The sequence below is a fragment of the Narcine bancroftii genome, chromosome 6 (genome assembly GCF_036971445.1).
Source record: "Narcine bancroftii isolate sNarBan1 chromosome 6, sNarBan1.hap1, whole genome shotgun sequence".
Lineage (NCBI taxonomy): Eukaryota > Metazoa > Chordata > Chondrichthyes > Torpediniformes > Narcinidae > Narcine > Narcine bancroftii.
Window position 1 is genome coordinate 47875496 of NC_091474.1, and position 17879 is coordinate 47893374.

General features: G+C 46.1%; 1 protein-coding gene across 1 annotated transcript in view; it reads right to left on the bottom strand.

Annotated features, from left to right (window-relative positions):
• patl2 (PAT1 homolog 2) overlaps window positions 1–17879 on the bottom strand; it is a 39666-nt gene that overhangs the window by 19866 nt on the left and 1921 nt on the right. Inside the window, exons 2-9 of the mRNA XM_069884913.1 lie at window positions 17502–17592; window positions 16872–17125; window positions 16275–16346; window positions 10555–10698; window positions 10161–10300; window positions 6044–6118; window positions 5265–5403; window positions 4435–4552 (exon numbers count right to left, since the gene is read on the bottom strand). Coding sequence (XP_069741014.1) covers window positions 4435–4552; window positions 5265–5403; window positions 6044–6118; window positions 10161–10300; window positions 10555–10698; window positions 16275–16346; window positions 16872–17125; window positions 17502–17592 — 1033 coding nt within the window. The remainder of the gene's footprint in view (window positions 1–4434; window positions 4553–5264; window positions 5404–6043; window positions 6119–10160; window positions 10301–10554; window positions 10699–16274; window positions 16347–16871; window positions 17126–17501; window positions 17593–17879) is intronic.

Sequence of the window (17879 nt, forward strand, 5' to 3'; positions counted from 1 at the left end):
CAGATTATAAGATAATAGCTAAACTATCAGCAAACAGATTAGCAGAGTATGTACCTAAAATGGTAAATCTAGACCAAACTGGATTTATTAAAAAAAGACGCACAACAGACAATATTTGTAAATTTATTAACTTAATTCATGCAGTAGAAGGGAGTAAAGCGCCAACAGTAGCAGTTGCTTTAGACGCAGAGAAGGCCTTTGACAGAGTAGAATGGAATTATTTATTCAAAGTATTGCAAAAATTCAGTTTACCAGAGAAGTATATTAATTGGATTAAAGCATTATATAAGGGGCCATTGGCGAAAGTGACAGTAAATGGATATATATGAAAGCAATTTAACTTAAGCAGGTCAACACGGCAGGGATGCCCACTATCACCCTTATTGTTTGCGTTAGCTATAGAACCACTAGCAGAATTGATAAGAACAGAAAATAATATAAAAGGGATAAAAATAAAAGACAAGGAATATAAAATTAGTTTATTTGCGGATGATGTTATAGTATACTCAACAGAACCAGAACTATCAATAAAAGAATTATATAACAAATTGAACGAATATGGAGAAGTGTCGGGTTACAAGATTAACGTAAATAAAAGTGAAGCAATGCCAATGAATAATGCGGATTTCTCAAAATTTAAGAAGGAATCACCATTCAGATGGCAAATGCAAGCAATAAGATACCTAGGTATACAAATAAATAAAAATTTCGGCCATCTATATAAACTCAATTATTATCCACTAATGAAAAAATTACAGGACGATTTAGAGCATTGGAAAGATTTACCATCAACACTAATAGGAAGGATAAACTGTATTAAAATGAACATTTTCCCAAGGATATTATACCTATTTCAGGCATTGCCAATACACTTGACAGAGAAATTCTTCAAGGAGTTAAAGAAAATAATAAGGAAATTTTTATGGAAAGGGGGGAAACCGAGGATAGCACTAGATAAATTAACAGAATGGTATAAACAAGGAGGCTTACAACTGCCAAACTTTAAAAATTATTATAGAGCCGCACAATTAAGATTTTTATCAAACAAAGGAAAAGCCAGATTGGACTAGATTAGAACTAGATAAAATAGGGGAAAAGATACCTGAACTTATACTATATAAATGGGATGAAAAATTGGTACAACGTAGGAGTTCTCCAGTATTACATCATCTACTCAATATTTGGAAAAAGATTCATGTAGAAAGGAATAAAACAAATTACCAATTACCAAAACTAATATTGACGCAAAATAAGTTACTCCCTTTTACAATAGATAACCTTTCCTTTAGAGAATGGGAGAAAAAAGGGATTAAAAGAATAGAAAATTGTTTTTCAGGAAATAGATTATTATCCTTTGAACAAATGAAAGATAAATACAATATAACTCAAGATACAGTGCTGGCATATTACCAATTGAGATCCTACTTGAAGGACAAATTAGGAAGCAGTCTGAGTTTACCAGAGGGAAGTAACTTTGAATATATGATTACAGATACAATGCTAATCAAAAGATTTATAACAAATATGTATATTAAACTGCAAGAAAAGGAGAATGAGGAAACAAATGGTAAAACTAAACAAAAATGGGAACAAGATTTAAATATAAAGATAAAAAAGGAAACATGGGAGAAGTTGTGTTCTGGAACGATGAGAAATACAATAAATACGAGGTTACGTATGATACAATATTACTGGATACACAGGCTATACATTGCACCTCAAAAGTTAAATAAATGGGACCCAACAGTATCTGACAGATGTTTTCGATGTAAAAAAGAAATTAGAACAACAATTCATGCAATCTGGACATGTGAGAAAGTAGAAAAATTTTGGGAAGATCTAAACCAAATATTAAATAAAATTACAGAAAACAATATACCAAAAAATCCAGAGATCTTCCTCCTAAGTAACATAAAAAAACAAAGAATTTGTACTTGATTTGGATGGTGCACAAAAAAGATTTGTTAAGATAGATCTAGCCATAGCAAAAAAATGCATTATGTCAACCTGGAAATTGGAAGATAATTTGAAAATACAACAATGGTATATAGCAATGAATAAATGTATTCCATTAGGAAAAATAACATATAGTTTAAGAAATAATATTGAAATATTTGAACAAATATGGGAGCCTTACATGAAACACAATAGAGAAAACCTACCGGGGATATTCACTACCTAAATTAACGAAAGGAGAAGGAAATGAAAAGAATTGACTCAGTGGAATTTCTTGTTTATTTTTATTGAATGACAACATTGTTTGACTGGTTTAATGTATCTTAGATTTTGTACTTTAAATGGATGGGGTGGAGGTAGGGAGGGTGGGATGGGAGGAGGGGGGGGGGAGAAAATGGCACTGTATATATTTGTAAAGGAAAATGTATGTATCATGGTCAATGTGGTTTATGGTGTGAAAAATAAAAAAAATTTAAAAAAAAGTTTAATCCTGAAGGGGAAATGGGTAGAAGAGGAGGAAAGGGAATGAGAATTAGTGGAGATGTGTGGGAAACGGAACAAAAAATGGAGGGGGTGTAGAAAAGAACAGAAGTGGCTTGGAAGAGGGGTCTTATTATGTGAAACTGGAAAATTCAGTGTTAATCGCATTAGGCTGCAGACTGCCCAGACAGAATAAATTTATAGCACCTTTATACATCAACGTATTGAGTATAGGAGTTAGTATGTTATTTTGAAGTTTTTGAAGACATTGGTCAGACTACATTTGGAACTTTGTGTAAGTTCTGGTTGTCTAACTACAGGAAGGACATCAATAAAATCAAAAGAGGGCAGAGAAGATTTTCTAGGATGTTGCCAGGTCTTCAGGAGTTGAGATACAGGGAAAGATTGAACAGGTTACGACTTTATTCCTTGGAGCGTAGAAGAATGAGGGGAGATTTGATCGAGGTTTACAAGATTATGAGGGGGTGGGGTAGACAGAGAGGATGCGAGTAGGCTCTTTCCACTCTTTAGGGGAGATAAATATGAGAGGTCCTAATTTTAAGATGAAAGGGGAAAGTTCTACAGGAGGAACATTAGGGGAAGTTCTTCACTCAGAGGGAACGAGCTGCCATCTGATGAGGTGAATGTGGGCTCGATCTTAAGAATAAATTGGATAGGTATGTGGATGGGAAAGGTCTGGAGGGTTATGGAATGGGAACAGCAAAATAATGGCTGGGACAGACTAGAAAGGCCAAATGGCCTGTTTTCTGTGCTGTAGCATTCCCATTCAGAGCCAGCTCTTCAGCGCTTGACGTCCTGCTTTGCGGAAACTGCCAAAATGTTTGGCCTGGAAGTCAGCCTGAAGAAAACTGAGGTCCTCCATCAGCCAGCTCCCCACCATGACTACCAGCCCCCCCACATCTCCATCAGGCACACAAAACTCAAAACGGTCAACCAGTTTACCTATCTCGGCTGCACCATTTCATCAGATGCAAGGATCGACAATGAGATAGACAACAGACTTGCCAAGGCAAATAGCGCCTTTGGAAAACTACACAAAAGAGTCTGGAAAAACAACCAACTGAAAAACCTCACAAAGATAAGCGTATACAGAGCCGTTGTCATACCCACACTCCTGTTCGGCTCCGAATCATGGGTCCTCTACCGGCATCACCTACGGCTCCTAGAACGCTTCCACCAGCGTTGTCTCCGCTCCATCCTCAACATCCATTGGAGCGCTTTCATCCCTAACGTCGAAGTACTCAAGATGGCAGAGGTCGACAGCATCGAGTCCACGCTGCTGAAGATCCAGCTGCGCTGGGTGGGTCACGTCTCCAGAATGGAGGACCATCGCCTTCCCAAGATCCTGTTATATGGCGAGCTCTCCACTGGCCACCGTGACAGAGGTGCACCAAAGAAAAGGTACAAGGACTGCCTAAAGAAATCTCTTGGTGCCTGCCACATTGACCACCGCCAATGGGCTGATATCGCCTCAAACCGTGCATCTTGGCGCCTCACAGTTTGGCGGGCAGCAACCTCCTTTGAAGAAGACCGCAGAGCCCACCTCACTGACAAAAGGCAAAGGAAGAACAACCCAACACCCAACCCCAACCAACCAATTTTCCCCTGCAACCGTGTCTGCCTGTCCCGCATCGGACTTGTCAGCCACAAACGAGCCTGCAGCTGACGTGGACTTTTACCCCCTCCATAAATCTTCGTCCGCGAAGCCAAGCCAAAGAAAAAAGCATTCTACTGTTCTATGAACTTAGTCAAAAACCAGGTTTGAAAGAAGAGTGAAGTTCTCTCAACACTGACCTGTCACACAGCTCGAAGCTCCCTCCACAATGGGAGATTCATATGGGGGGGGTTTCCACCAGGAAACTACACTCGGCACGTACCGACGCCATGGATTTATCAGTTAAGTTTTTTTTTGCTGCAGCGGGTTCCTTCCAGCATAGGTTTGTTCAGGGAAACCAGGAGCCAGAGATGGCAACTCACCGGAATCGTAGGTCTCTGCCTTTTGAACGTAGGGTGTGATCAATTTCTGGGGCTCCCGCTTCACCTTCACACCCAGCTCCTCATCTGTAAGCTTCAGCTCGAGCTTCCGAAAAAACTCCTGGAAGCAAAATGCAGTGAGTGCTTGTGGCCTGTGACCCCAGACCCTGGGGGGTGGGGAGGGAGGAAGGGGAAAAGAAATGGGGTGTCTGAATCCCCCCACGGGGAGGGAATGGGGTGTCTGATCTCACCCCTCTCCCCAAAGGTTGGAGAGGATGGTGGGAGGAAGGGATGGTGGATCTAACACCCTTCCCCTGTCAGAAGGGGGAGGGGGAAAGGAACAGTGGATCTGACCCCCCCACCACTGTCAGTGGGAGGAGGTACCGGATGAGGTTTCTGACCCCAAACCCAGCAGGGGAGGGGGTAAAAACAAGGCATATGACCCCATGTCAGGGGTGGGGGCAAGAGGGGGAGGAAAAAAGAGTGTATGACTTCCTCCTCCACCCCGGGTGGGAGGGAGAGGAAATGGTGGGTCTGATTCCCCCCAGTACAGTGGGAAGAGACAGGGGACAGTGGATCTGAGACCCCAATCACAGTGGGAGGGGAGATGGTGGGTCTGAACCCCCACCCCAGTAGGAGGAGACAGGCATGGGGAGGGGGGGGGGGGGGAGTTCTGACCTCTCTGGTCCTGATGGGAGGGAGTGGTGGGTCTGAACCTCGCCCCCCTCCCCAGGTCCCAGTGAGAGGGGAGAGGGTGGGTCTGAACCCCCCCCCTCCCTCCCCAGGTCCCAGTGAGAGGGGAGAGGGTGTGGTAGGTTTATATTGTTCCTCACTTGATAATAGTAGTCATCCAGGTGTGGATTTTCACTTTGCAGCTGGATCATCTGTAACTTTATAACCCAAGCTTTCTCCTTATCAGTCATTAACTTGGCATAAGCATCGACTGCAACACTGGTCTCCTTGTTGGATGGGCTGAAGGGAGAGAAAAGATTCAGCCATATGCTGACCTGCATGTCTCCATCCTTCTCTCAGACAGATACAAGTATACTGACTGGTGTCTCTCAGTCCCTTTCTCTCAGGGGGATATCTGTACATGGACCAGTGTCTCTCCGTCCCTCTCTCAGGGGGATATCTTAACATGGACTGGTTTCTCTCAGTCCCTTTCTCTCAGGGGGATATGTGTACACAGACCGGGGGATATGTGTACACAGACCGGTGACTCTCCATCCCTCTCTCAGGGGGATATCTTAACATGGACTGGTTTCTCTCAGTCCCTTTCTCTCAGGGGGATATGTGTACACAGACCGGTGACTCTCCATCCCTCTCTCAGGGGGATATCTGTACACGGACCAGGGTCTCTCCATTTTTTTCTCAGGGGGGGTATATCTACACTGACCATTCTCTCTCTCTCAGAGGGAATATCTGCACATTGACATTTGTCTTTCCATCCCTCTCTTGGGGGGATATCTACACTGCCTGGTGTTTCTCTGTCCCTCTCTCTCAGGGGACTATCTGTGCACTGACTGGTGTCTCTCCATCCTTCTCTCAGGAGCATATCTACACTGACCAGTGTCTCTCAGACCGTTTGTGTCTTATCAAGGTCTCTACTCACCTGTGCCTGGTTCGCTGTCTCTGGTTGAGAATGCGGCGATGCTGCGGATGGAACTGTGTGACATGCTGTGGGAACCTGTCAGGAGGAAGATAGGTGGTGAGTTACCTGTCTGATATAGTGACCCAGCCCCCCTCGTATAGCCCATTGTGTTAATAATACAAAATTTGAGACAACGTCTGCTATAGGTGTGGGAAGGGGGAATAGAAGGGAGGGAGGCTTGCAGGTACCAGAGGCAGAGAAGGGTGTAGGAGTTACACAGATCGGGAGTGATATCAGGTTTGGAGGTATTGTGAAGGATTGCATTCTTCTGTACAATTCACCTCAATTAGCCTTCCGGACAATTGAATCAAAATACACGTTGCCCTCTACTACAAGAGGGCTGGAGTTGAAGAGATCTGGCTCCAGTTCTGCAGAACCCTGCTGAGGCTGCACAAAGGTTTATGGCAGATTCTCGTCCAAGACCGTTGATCCCTCAAGGCTGATGCACAACTTGATTGGGTGGTTATGAAGGCACATGATCTGCTGACCATTAGTCAGGGGATTAAGTTCAGGAGCCTTAAGGTCATGTTGCAACTCTACAAAACTCTGGTTAGACCACTCTTGGAGTATTACGTTCAGTTCTGGTTGCCTCATTACGGGAAGGATGTGGAAGTTTTGGAGAAGGGGAAGAGGAGATTTACCAGGATGTTGCCTGGATTGGAGAATGTCCTGTGAAGCAAGGTTGATAAAGTTGGGTCTTTTCTCTTTGGAGCAACAAAGGATGAGAGGTGACTTAGAGGTGTAGAGAATTGTGAGGGGATTAGACAGGGGGGACAGCATAGCACAGCCAGATATACAGGAGGCTATCGCGATGGCCAGCCGCCATGGCCATTAGTGACGGCTGGCCTTTTCATTTCCCTGAAGAGAGCATGGTGGTCGGCATCGGCGGGCCCCGGATCCCCATCTTTGATGGGGAAAGCACCAAGATTCGGAGCTGGTGTCGTTGCTCTATGTGGGCGTTGCAGGCTTAGCTGATGGGGTGCAATGTGGTAGGGCCGTGATGCACCATTAGTTCTGACACTTGCCCCACTGTCTCTTTTGGCATGTCACAAAATGTCTGCGTGAGCAGCCACTTTTCACGGGTCGGAGAAATCCTCATTTGCTAGTGGGAAGTGGTTGTCCTCTGGCTTCTACTCTAAAAAGAGCTGTTCACAGAGGAGAAACGGCTTACGGCCGTCAGCTAGTGCCAATAGGACACTCATTAGAGCAACTGCACAGCCCGTTTTCAGAGTGAGAGGCCAAATGTGCTGACTAACAGGGCCTTGAGTGCCTTAGTTTCCGGAGGCTGCTGTAGAAAGTCCATTACGCGGCCTGCCATTTCCTAGTTGAATGGAGCCGCCACATCGTAATATCAAGTCTCATCTGAGACAATGTTTCGAACCTGAAACTGGGCCTCTGCTTGCTGGAAGCAAACGAGGGACTGAGTAGTTTCAGCAAAACTGCATTTTGAAAAGTTGAATCACTTCGCGTTGCCAACACTGCTGGAGTTGTTTGCATTGGGTCCAAATGCCGTTGGACCGTTGGGGTCACCAATGTGGCTGCTAAGCCACTAACCAAAAGGAACACGCTGAGTCTTGCAGAGTTCTGGACTATCCACTTTATTGGTTTGAAATAATGCACTTTAAGAGACCCACCCAGAGTCCTTAGCGCCCGGGGGGCGGAAGTGATGTCAAAGGCACAAAACATACATCGGGGGGTTCATGGGTTTGTCACATCATGGCAGACAGTGCTCAGGCTGTTTTTTTCCCTTGATTTTTCCTGGTTGGGGTGTCAATTGAGGGGCAGACGGGGAAGGTGGGGCGGTGAGGCACAACGGTTTATACTATAATCGTGCTCCGTGGAATTTAAGCATGGTTGCCAAATTTTCACGTAAGTTACAACTTCCTATTCTTACCCTCATTTGCTTGTGACAGGGGGAGCAATCCAGAGATTTCCACCCTGAGATCTTCCCAACTCCCTGCATTCACCCTTCAGGATCTCATCCCATTCCCAATCATGTCATTAGTACCAAAGCCTTGGTTTTGTTGGGCAAGGCATTGAACATAAAAATAAGGTCACGTTGTAGCTGTAGAAAACTGTTTCAGCTGCACTTGGAATTCTGGCCGCCCCATTACAGGAAAGACGTGGTGGTTGTGAAAAGGATAGGGAAGAGGTTTACTGGGATGTTGCCTGGTTTAGAGGGGATGAATTATGGGTAGGGATTGAACAGATGGGTTGTTTTTGGTAGTTTCAGAGGTTAAGGGGAGACCTGATAGATGTGTACAAAATCATAGAAAACTTCAGCCCATCTATTCTGTGCCAAACTATTCTGCCTAGTGCCATTGACCTGCACCCAGACCCCAGCCCTCGAGACCCCTCCCATTCATGAGGCTATCTAAATTTTTATAAAATGTCAAAATTGAACCCGTGTTCACCGCTTCAGATGGCAGCTCACTCCACTCTCACCACTCTCCGTGGGAAGTTGTTCACTCCAACATTCTCTTTAAACCTCTCCCCCTTAGCCCATGTCCTCTTGTTTTTGACATCGAACCTCAGAGGAAAAAGCCTCCTTTGCATTTGCCATCTATAATCCCCCAATTTTGTAAACCTCCATCAAACCTCTCCCCACCCCCCATTCCTCTAAGCTCCAGGGAATAAAGTCCTAACCTGTTTAACCTTTCCCTGTAACTCAGTTCTTGAAGTCCAGGCAATGTCCGAGTAAATCTTTTCTGTACTCTGTAATCTTATTGACATCTTTCCTGCATTTAGTTGACCCAAACTGCGCACAATCATGAGGTATTTGACAGGACAGACTCATTGACTGGTCACACACTTGAAGTTTGAGGTGGGGGGGGGGGGAAGAAGTGAACATTTTACACAGAAGTGGTGGGTTTCTGGACTGTGTTGCGAGCAGCAGCAGTGCAAGCAGATACAATAAATAGAAGGGTTTACGATGCTTCTAAATAGACATAGGATATGAAGCGATGGAGCAGCGGAAATTTAGTTTGATTTGTCAAGTCAAGTAACCTTTATTTGTCATTTTAAAACCAAATGCAGTACGTGATTAAAAATGGAGACAACATTCCTCCAAACCATGGTGTTAAATGACACGATTCTATACATAAACAGCTCAAGACAACACACGACTACACTATTACTACACAAGACAAAACTGCACTGGACTACAACCTACACAAAGTGACATAAAGTGAATAAAAACAGTGCAACAATACAGTAATTGATTAAAAAAACTAGACAATGGGCACAGTAGAGACAAGCTACAATTTAATGGACTCTGGATATTAAAAGTCTGATAGCTTGAGTGAAGAAACCACCACACAGTTCACAATCCAAAAGCCTTGACACCATCCACCATAAGGGCCCCGCGATCCAAGACGGCGCCACCTCCAAGATCCCCGAACCAGACACGCAACACCGCCATTCCAAACACCACGGCAAAACCAGATGCATGACACCACCATTCCAGGCACCATGGCACTCCCTTCGCAGAACACGCCACAACATCCCCACCTCGGCCACCAGCAACAAGCAATGGTGAAGAATGGAGGCCTCGGTCCCCACAACAGTCGAGGCCGCACAGCTTTGAAGCTTTATCACGAAGCTGTGTTGTTGCCTGGAAATTTCCATATTGCAGCAATTGTCTCACGATTCTCTACTGTTCATCTCTTCCCAATTATAAATTGGGCATGGTGCCTTACTCAGAGTTCCAGTAGCACCAAGTCTGGAGAGGCTGCTGTAGTCTCCTGCTGTACAGCCATCTTGGTGGACATCATGTTCCACCCACACAGATGGGCCAAAGGAAAGCGCCTGTTCCTATGTGCCCTTTACTCCCTCCTAATTAGTCTTGACCAGAAGGATGTGGAAGGTCCCACGGGGACACAGTCTTGATCATGTAGAATTGGGGTTAGCAATGTAGCAGTGGGCTAAACTCTCTCCTCCTGTTCCCAGCATTCACATCACTAAACCTGCAGGGTCTCAGCTGCATTGCAGGTAATGCAAGCCCAGCTTTACAACAAAAAGTGCGGCAGACCAAACTTATTGGAAGACATCCCGTTGACCCACCCTCACCTGGACGTACCTGAAGGCCTCAACCAGATTCGGCGATGGGCTGAAGGAGGCGGAGGGAGCGGGCGATCCAAACCTCATGGGCATCAGCTTCCTAACAGGATGCATGGGAGACAAGGGGCGGAATGGCAAGGCCTGAACACTTCCTGTGGACTAGGGAGAACCAGAGAGAATGGTCAGACCAATGGTTCACTGTGCAGTTCCCAGAGCTGGCGAGCAGAATACGGAAATGGGGAGGGGAGCCACAGAGAAGAGGGGTTGCCAATGGTGAGGCCTGGAGTGGGGACTGATGGGTAGGCTGGCTGGGGAGGGGGAGGGGTGGGTGGTGGGGGCTGCAGGGGTGGGCAGAGGGGGCTAAAGGGGTGGAGGGACTGGAGGGTGATTGCCTCTGGTCTTTGCTCACTCACCACACGCAGCTGACGGTGATCGAGGGGAATCCTCCGTTGGGCCAAGCTTGGACGTGGCCCTCCTGCAGAGCTCGTGTACCGAGGAACTTGTGGTGAAGATCCAACATTCCGCTGAGAGCACCCATGATCGACGGAAGCCGGATCCTTTTTTTGAAAGAGAAAAGCTGGCATGGGTTAAAATAGAAATAAAATAGGAGAGAGAAATCAGAAGAATTCATATACAAATGGCATGCAAAATTTATGGTTGGTGTAAAAGAAACTAAATTGTTGAAGCACCTGATGAAATTGGTGCAAGAGGATGTCGAGTGCTAAAATTCCTTGGACTCAAAATTCATCATCAAAAGATAATCAATTTTTAGATATTGGGTTTTGTAAGGGGATTATAAATGTTGAAGATTTTTTGTTTAAGTATTTAATACCACAGTACATTCACTTTATAAAAGATTGTACATGCATAAAAAAAATCATGTCACATCCACCCTCCTTCCTCACCACCCATCTCCCCCCCAAACACCCTAAAGAGAGAAGAAAGATTATCAATGAATATACAAATTCTAATTTACTGCTGTGTACCATCCAGGAAGAGTCATTGAGTTTTTTTTAAACCTACTAGTTGTAGGTGTGGGCTCCATATTAAAAAAAAGTGATGTTTATCACGTAAATTATGTTATTTTTTTTTGTTATGCCATCTTTACATCCCAAAATCTATATCTGATTTCCAAGTAATGGCTATATATTTCCTCGCAACAGCCAAAGCCAATTGTAAAAATTCAATTTGATACATAGTTAACCTTAATTTTAAACTATACATTTTAATGTTTCCTAATAAAAATAACATTGAATCTAAAGAAAGTTTAGCACTTGCTCTAAAAGTGTCTAATTTGTATCCAAAAAGACTTATTAATGTTGAAGATTGTTATGAAGGGGGTCAATTAATGATGTTTGAACAGTTGAGAAATAAATAGGGAATAACCCAAAATACTCTTTTTTGTTATTTTTAATTGAGATCATATTTGAGGGACAAGCTGGACCAAACCACATTGTTACCTGGTTATAGTGAAGTAGAAGTTCCTACGAGGAGAGGAATCATTAAGAAGTTTATTTCTATAAGACATTCTTTATTACAAATAGGAATTCATAAACGTGGAGTTCATAAATTCACACAGAGGTGGAAACTAGATTTGAATATTGCAATTGATGAGCAAAGATGGGCAGATCTTTACAGAGATTATACAACTAACACTATTAATTGTAAGGTAAAAAAAATTATATTGAATTAATCTATACATCAGTTATATCTTGAGCCACAGAAATTGAATAGATTAAAATCAGATTCATCAGATCAATGTTTTAGATGTGGTGACTTGCCCAAGTGGAGAGCGAACTGGCTCCAGCATTCAGGAACGAGTTCACAGCCAGAGGCAACCGGGAGGGCTCTGAGCGTTGGGTAGTACTCAGCCCAGAAGCCGACATGACTTCTGCCCTGCAAGATGCAGAATTTGCTGGGAGTGGGTACTTAAATGCATGCTACTTCAAAGAGTTTAACCAGACCTGCTCGACTCAGTGTGTTGCTTTCACTCGCTGCAACCAGCGTGACCACATTGGTGACCCCGAAGGTCCAACGGCATTTGGGCCCAGCATGAATGACTCAACTCTACAGAATGCAGTTTCCCTTAAAATGCCAACTTTCTGAACCACGTAACTCCTGGTCTGGTTCGAGCAAGCAGAGGCCTGGTTCTAGGTTAGGCAAATTGTCTTAGACGCCACCAAGTATTACCACGTGGTGGACGCCCTCGACTAGAAGGCAGTAGGCCACGTTATCAACTTCTGCATCAGCCCCCGGTGACTGACAGGTACAAGGCATTCAAGGCCCTGCTAATCCACACATTTGGCCTTTCCTGCTGTGAATGGGCTGCGCAGTTACTGCATAAGGACGGCCTAGGCGACTGCACGCCATCAGCCCTGATGAGCGATGTGCTAGCACGAATCTTGCCTGCTTTTTGATCAGATCTTCTTGGAGAAAATGCCAGAAGACATCCACCTCCTGCTAGCAGATGAAGACTTCAAAGAACCATCATGTATGTAGTTTCTAGCTTTTTTTGCAATTTGTATTACATCAATATTTGACTACTATGGAAAAATTTTAAATAAAATATTTAAAATAAAGGAAGCTGGATCTCCCTTTGATTTTTGCATCACACAGTTCTCGGAATGCAAGAGAATAAGTGGGTGAAACATCTGCACTCAACTTCTCAGCCTGGTTTAAATCCAGGTTTACACAAAGCCACATCAACCAGTTATCACACTATGCTATTCCTCGTCCGTTCAACAACAACTTCCTCATCTTGGAAGGCTCAAGCCTAAGGCATGCACTGGTTCAGGGCCTGCTGAAATGTGCCATCCCACCCGAGTACTGTTTCTGCAGAGTCACCTGGGATCCAGGGAGTGTGCGATAGGATGGTGCAAAAGGGAGCTTCACTCTGATCCCAGGAGGGTGTGATGGGACAGTGCAGAGGTCGCTTCACCCTGACCCTGGGATGTGTGATGGGATGGTGTGGAGGGAGCTTCACTCTGTGCCTGACCCTGGGAGTATGCGATGGGACAGTGTAGAGGGCGCTTCACCCTGACCCCGGGAGTGTGTGATGGGATGGCGTGGAGGGAGCTTCACTCTGACCCTGCGAGTGTGTGATGGGACAGTGCAGAGGGAGCTTCATTCTGTGTCTGACCCTTCTTTTGCCTTTCAAAGTTGGTTTATTCAGTGATTACAAGAAATCACATCAAAATATTACAGTACTTCAGTTACACACTATTTACACATTCAAATTATTATACAGTTATCACCATCCAGAATACACTTGACTCTTGACTCCATGGTGCCCACCATTGCCAGAATTACACCATTATACCCGTGGACATGGTGTAGAAAAGCATGTAGGCATAGACACAACCTCAGAAGATCAGCAGGAAATCAGCCTGGGCTGAACCCTCGACAACCTGGACCCATGAATGGACAACTTGGCCAGGCCCAGGAGCAAACTGACCAGGAGATCCCCTGAACGACCTACACCTCTCCTTAATGGATGACTGAAGATCAGGAACACAGCAATGAAATGAAGCCAGAACTTGAGGACATTCAGACATTCAAATCAAGGCTGCAGCCTCTCAAACTCCATGGTGCATCTCCTCCCAGATGCAGAAATGACAGGCAGCCAGTCAACTGACTTAAAAACCTGTTACACAAAACAGCTCAGAGCAACACCTTCCACCCCATGTCTGCAATGTAGCAGGGAAGGACTCCCTCATGAAGAGACCTTGACTGGGACCTGGCAAAACAGAACCAGGGCATGCCTGGACCGAAGATGAGGGCAAGGAAGCGTACAGCGTGTGAAGGAACAGTTTACAAATGCCTTGGTGCATCACCCAACAACATAGTGGTCATCTCTACAAGGCGGCTCACATTGCGCAGGACCAGCTCCCAAGGGAGATTTTAGGCCCTGGGTCCAATGAGCAATTCTGGCATAGCTTGGATTACTTCACACTCCCAAAGCCCCTTGATACCCGCTGAAACAGGATTGGAGGCGACCATACCCCAGAGTCGCAGTAACTCTCCATAGAAACCAGTCGCTTGCGGCTTCCCAGGGATCACAGGCATGGGAGACGAACGTCGTCGAGTATGAAGGGTAAAGCTTTGGAAAGAACCTCCCATTACACGGTGGTCTCCAATGGGTCAGTCAGTATGAAGATCCCCTGACATTAGCACACTCTCCATCTTGATGGATACTTTCACCTCAGCCTCTGATCTCCGTGGAAAAACATACATTTGTCCATTATAACATCGCCATATGCGGTAGGATCGAAATCCTGCCATCTTGGGGCCACAGTCCGACATGGTAACTTAGGACTCCAAACACAAATGAAACTACTGCTTCCAGAAGACACCACGAACCACTGTGATAACAAGTGATTAGTTCCTCAATAAAACACTATAGAGAAGGAAGAAGATTGTTCTCCAGAGATGCAAGACAATCGTTCGATGGAGGTTCTTCACCATCCCTCCCACCTCGTAGACTGGCGTCTCCCTCCGGCCAGTCCGGTGGACTCCAGGCTGCAAAAAGTCCAAGTAGCTCTGATAAATCTTCACCCAGTTAACCTGGTCTAAGCAATCAGGATGAGCAGGAGTTGGCCGATGCCACATTTGAAAATTAATTCAGCTACATCTCCCACTAAAGACCTGAGACTGTCCTTAGCAAACTGCTAGCCACAGCAGTGCCTGCAGCCCTCGAAGACAAATATTGCAAATTAGAATTCCTTAAACCCACTGCAGTCCACACCAAAAATGTAATCCAACTCTCTTTACTTTCTAGCATTCCCTTCAACTGTCATTTTAATTATGTTTCAACTCCCAGCTTCTCAAGAGAGCTCCTCTCTGTATCTGACCCCGGGAATGTGTGATGGAACGATGTGGAGGGAGCTTCACTCTGTGTCTGACTCTAGGAGTGTGTGACGGGACAGTGCAGAGGGAGCTTCACTCTGTGTCTGACCCTGGAAGTGTGTGACGGGACAGCGTAGAGGGTGCTTAACGGTGTCTGACTCTGGGAGTGTGTGACGGGACAGTGTAGAGAAAGCTTCACGGAGTCTGACCCTAGGAGTGTGTGACGGGATGTTATAGAGGGAGCTTCACTGTGTCTGACCCTGGGACTAAGTTTTCTGATGATACAAAGATAGGAGGTGTTGTGGACAGTGAGAGGTTATCAAAGCCTGAAGAGGGATCTGGACCAGCTTGGAGAATGGGCCAGAAAGTGGCAGATGGAGTTTAATGCAGACAAGTATGAGGTGATGTATTTTAAAAGGGAAACTAAGGTAGGAGATACAAGGTAAATGGTAAGACAAATGATAAGGTAAATGATGAGCGCGGAGGAGCAGAGGGCTATAGGAGTGTAGATACATTGTTCCTTGAAGGTGGTGTCGCAGTTGGACAGGGTTGTAAAGAAAGCTTTTGTTATCTTAGACTTTATAAATCAAAGTACTGAGTATAGGAGTTGGGATGTTATGTTGAAGCTGTTAAGATGTTTGGTAAGGCCAAATTTGGAGTATTGTGTGCAGTTCTGGGCACCTTAACTACAATAAGAGTGAAAGAGCGCAGAGATTTACTAGGATGTTGCCAGCTCTTCAGGGATTGAGTTACAGGGAAAGATTAAACAGGTTAGGACTTTATTCCTTGGAGCAAAGAAGAATGAGGAGAGAATTGATTGAGGTTTACAAGATTATGAGAGGTATAGGCAAAGTGGATGCAAAGAGGATTTTTCCCCACAGATGGGGGGAGATAAATGTGAGAGGTCATAGTTTTTAGCTGAAGGGGGAAAAGGTTTAAGGGGAACATTAGGGGGAAGTTTTTCCCACTCAGAGAGTGGTGGGAGTGTGGAACGAGCTGCCATCTGATGTGGTGAATGCTGGCTCGATTGTGCATTCCAAGAGGGAATTGGATAGCTACGTGGATGGGAGAGGTCTGGAGGGTTGTGGAATGGGAGCAGGTCAGTGGAACTAGGGAGATGTGGTCAGCACAGACTAGAGGGGTTGAATGGCCTGTTTTCTGTGCTGTAGCGTTCTTTGGCTCTATGTGTGGTGGGACAGTGTAGAGGGAGCTTCACTCTGTGTCTGACCCTGGGAGAGTGTGACGGTACAGAGAAGAAGGTATCAGCCTTTCCAGAAACTTCACATACCAGAACTTGGGAAATGCTGAACTCGTCCCAAACAGAACACACTCCTCTGTCCACTATTGCGTTGTCCAAACTCTATGGGAAGAGAGGTAACCTTTTAATTAATTCCACCAGTTTGAGTCCTTCTGCAGAGAACGGGCATCACTGAGGAGGGTGCTGACATTTATCACCCAACAAGTGGAGAGCGTTCCAGCATTTACCACTCATCTCTCATCATCAACCATGTGGGAGTTTGCCAGCATTTACAACACATCCCTCACCATCCACCTGGTGGGGAGTGTGCCTGAATTTACCACATATCCCTCGCCACCCACTAAGTGGGGTGTGTGCCAGCATTTACCATGTCCCTCATCACCCACCAAGAGGGGAGCATGCCAGAATTTATCACCCATCCCTCATCACGCACAAAGTGGAGAGTTTGCCAACATTTACCACATATTCCTCATCACTCGCCAAGTGGAGAGTTTGCCAGTATTTACCACCCATCACTGACAGCCCTGGTAGTTGCCAGCATTTATCACGGTTGCTGGATCCCCTTGAGGTAGGGAACCCATTCCCAATGACATGAGGACTCTACCCCATCTTGATTGGCTGCCTCACCTCCAGGCTGGGAGGTCCATGGACAGCCTTCATCACTGCAGGATCGCTCAGCTCCTGGGCAGCCGTGGGCTCAACCAATCGCACCAACTCCTGGGCAAGTCTCCTCCCTTCCTGTTGCTCTGGGGGCGGGTTCAGGTGGGCAGGCTCTGGCCCCTCCTGCTGCTCAGGCTTGTCTGCACACTCCGGGCTGCATGCTCCAAGAGCTTCACACAGCAGGTACAGATCCTCGGGCAGATCAGTCGTTGTCTCAGGCTCTATGTGTAGGGTGTTGGGGGGAGATTGAGATAGGTCAGGGCCAACCAAACGAGAAGGACAGGGTTTTCAGGGATTGACGAGGCCGGGGGGGGGGCGGCCGGGCGGCCGGGGGGGGCGGCGGCCGGGGGGGGGGCGGAGGCCGGGGGGGGCGGAGGCCGGGGAATGGGATGTCTGACCACCGCCCACCCTCGATCCTGGTGGGGGAAGTGGATGGGTTTGAATTGAGGAATGAGGTAGGGGAGTGGTTGGGTTAGAGTTGAGGGATAAGGTAGAGGGGGGAGAGGATAGTCTGTGCGACCTCTTCCCCCACCCCAGGTCCTGGCAGGGAAGTGACTGGGTTAGGGGGGAAGAAGATGGGATGTTTGACCCTCTCACCTATCCCAAATGTCTCCTCGTTGTACAGATCTATATCTTCTTCCTCCTGCATCTCTTGAAGATAATCTTCAGCATCCAGGATTTGGAATTCCTGTGCGGGGAGAAGGCCTCAACATCAAAGCACAGATTCCCCCCCCCCCCCGCCAGAATGTCCCAGAATGATCCAAGATCCCCCCCTCCCCCAATATCTCTGGGTCAGCCCTTTCCCCACACTGCAAGCAGTTTTCTCTGCATGAAACCACCCCCAACCCACATGAAAAAGAGTAGGGGGTAAGCGAGGACCTCGGGGCTCTTTACCCCACACACAACACCCGACATCAGAGTGGGACCCACATCCTTCAGGGAAGAGGCTGTGGTTTGGCCCACTGCACACCGTGA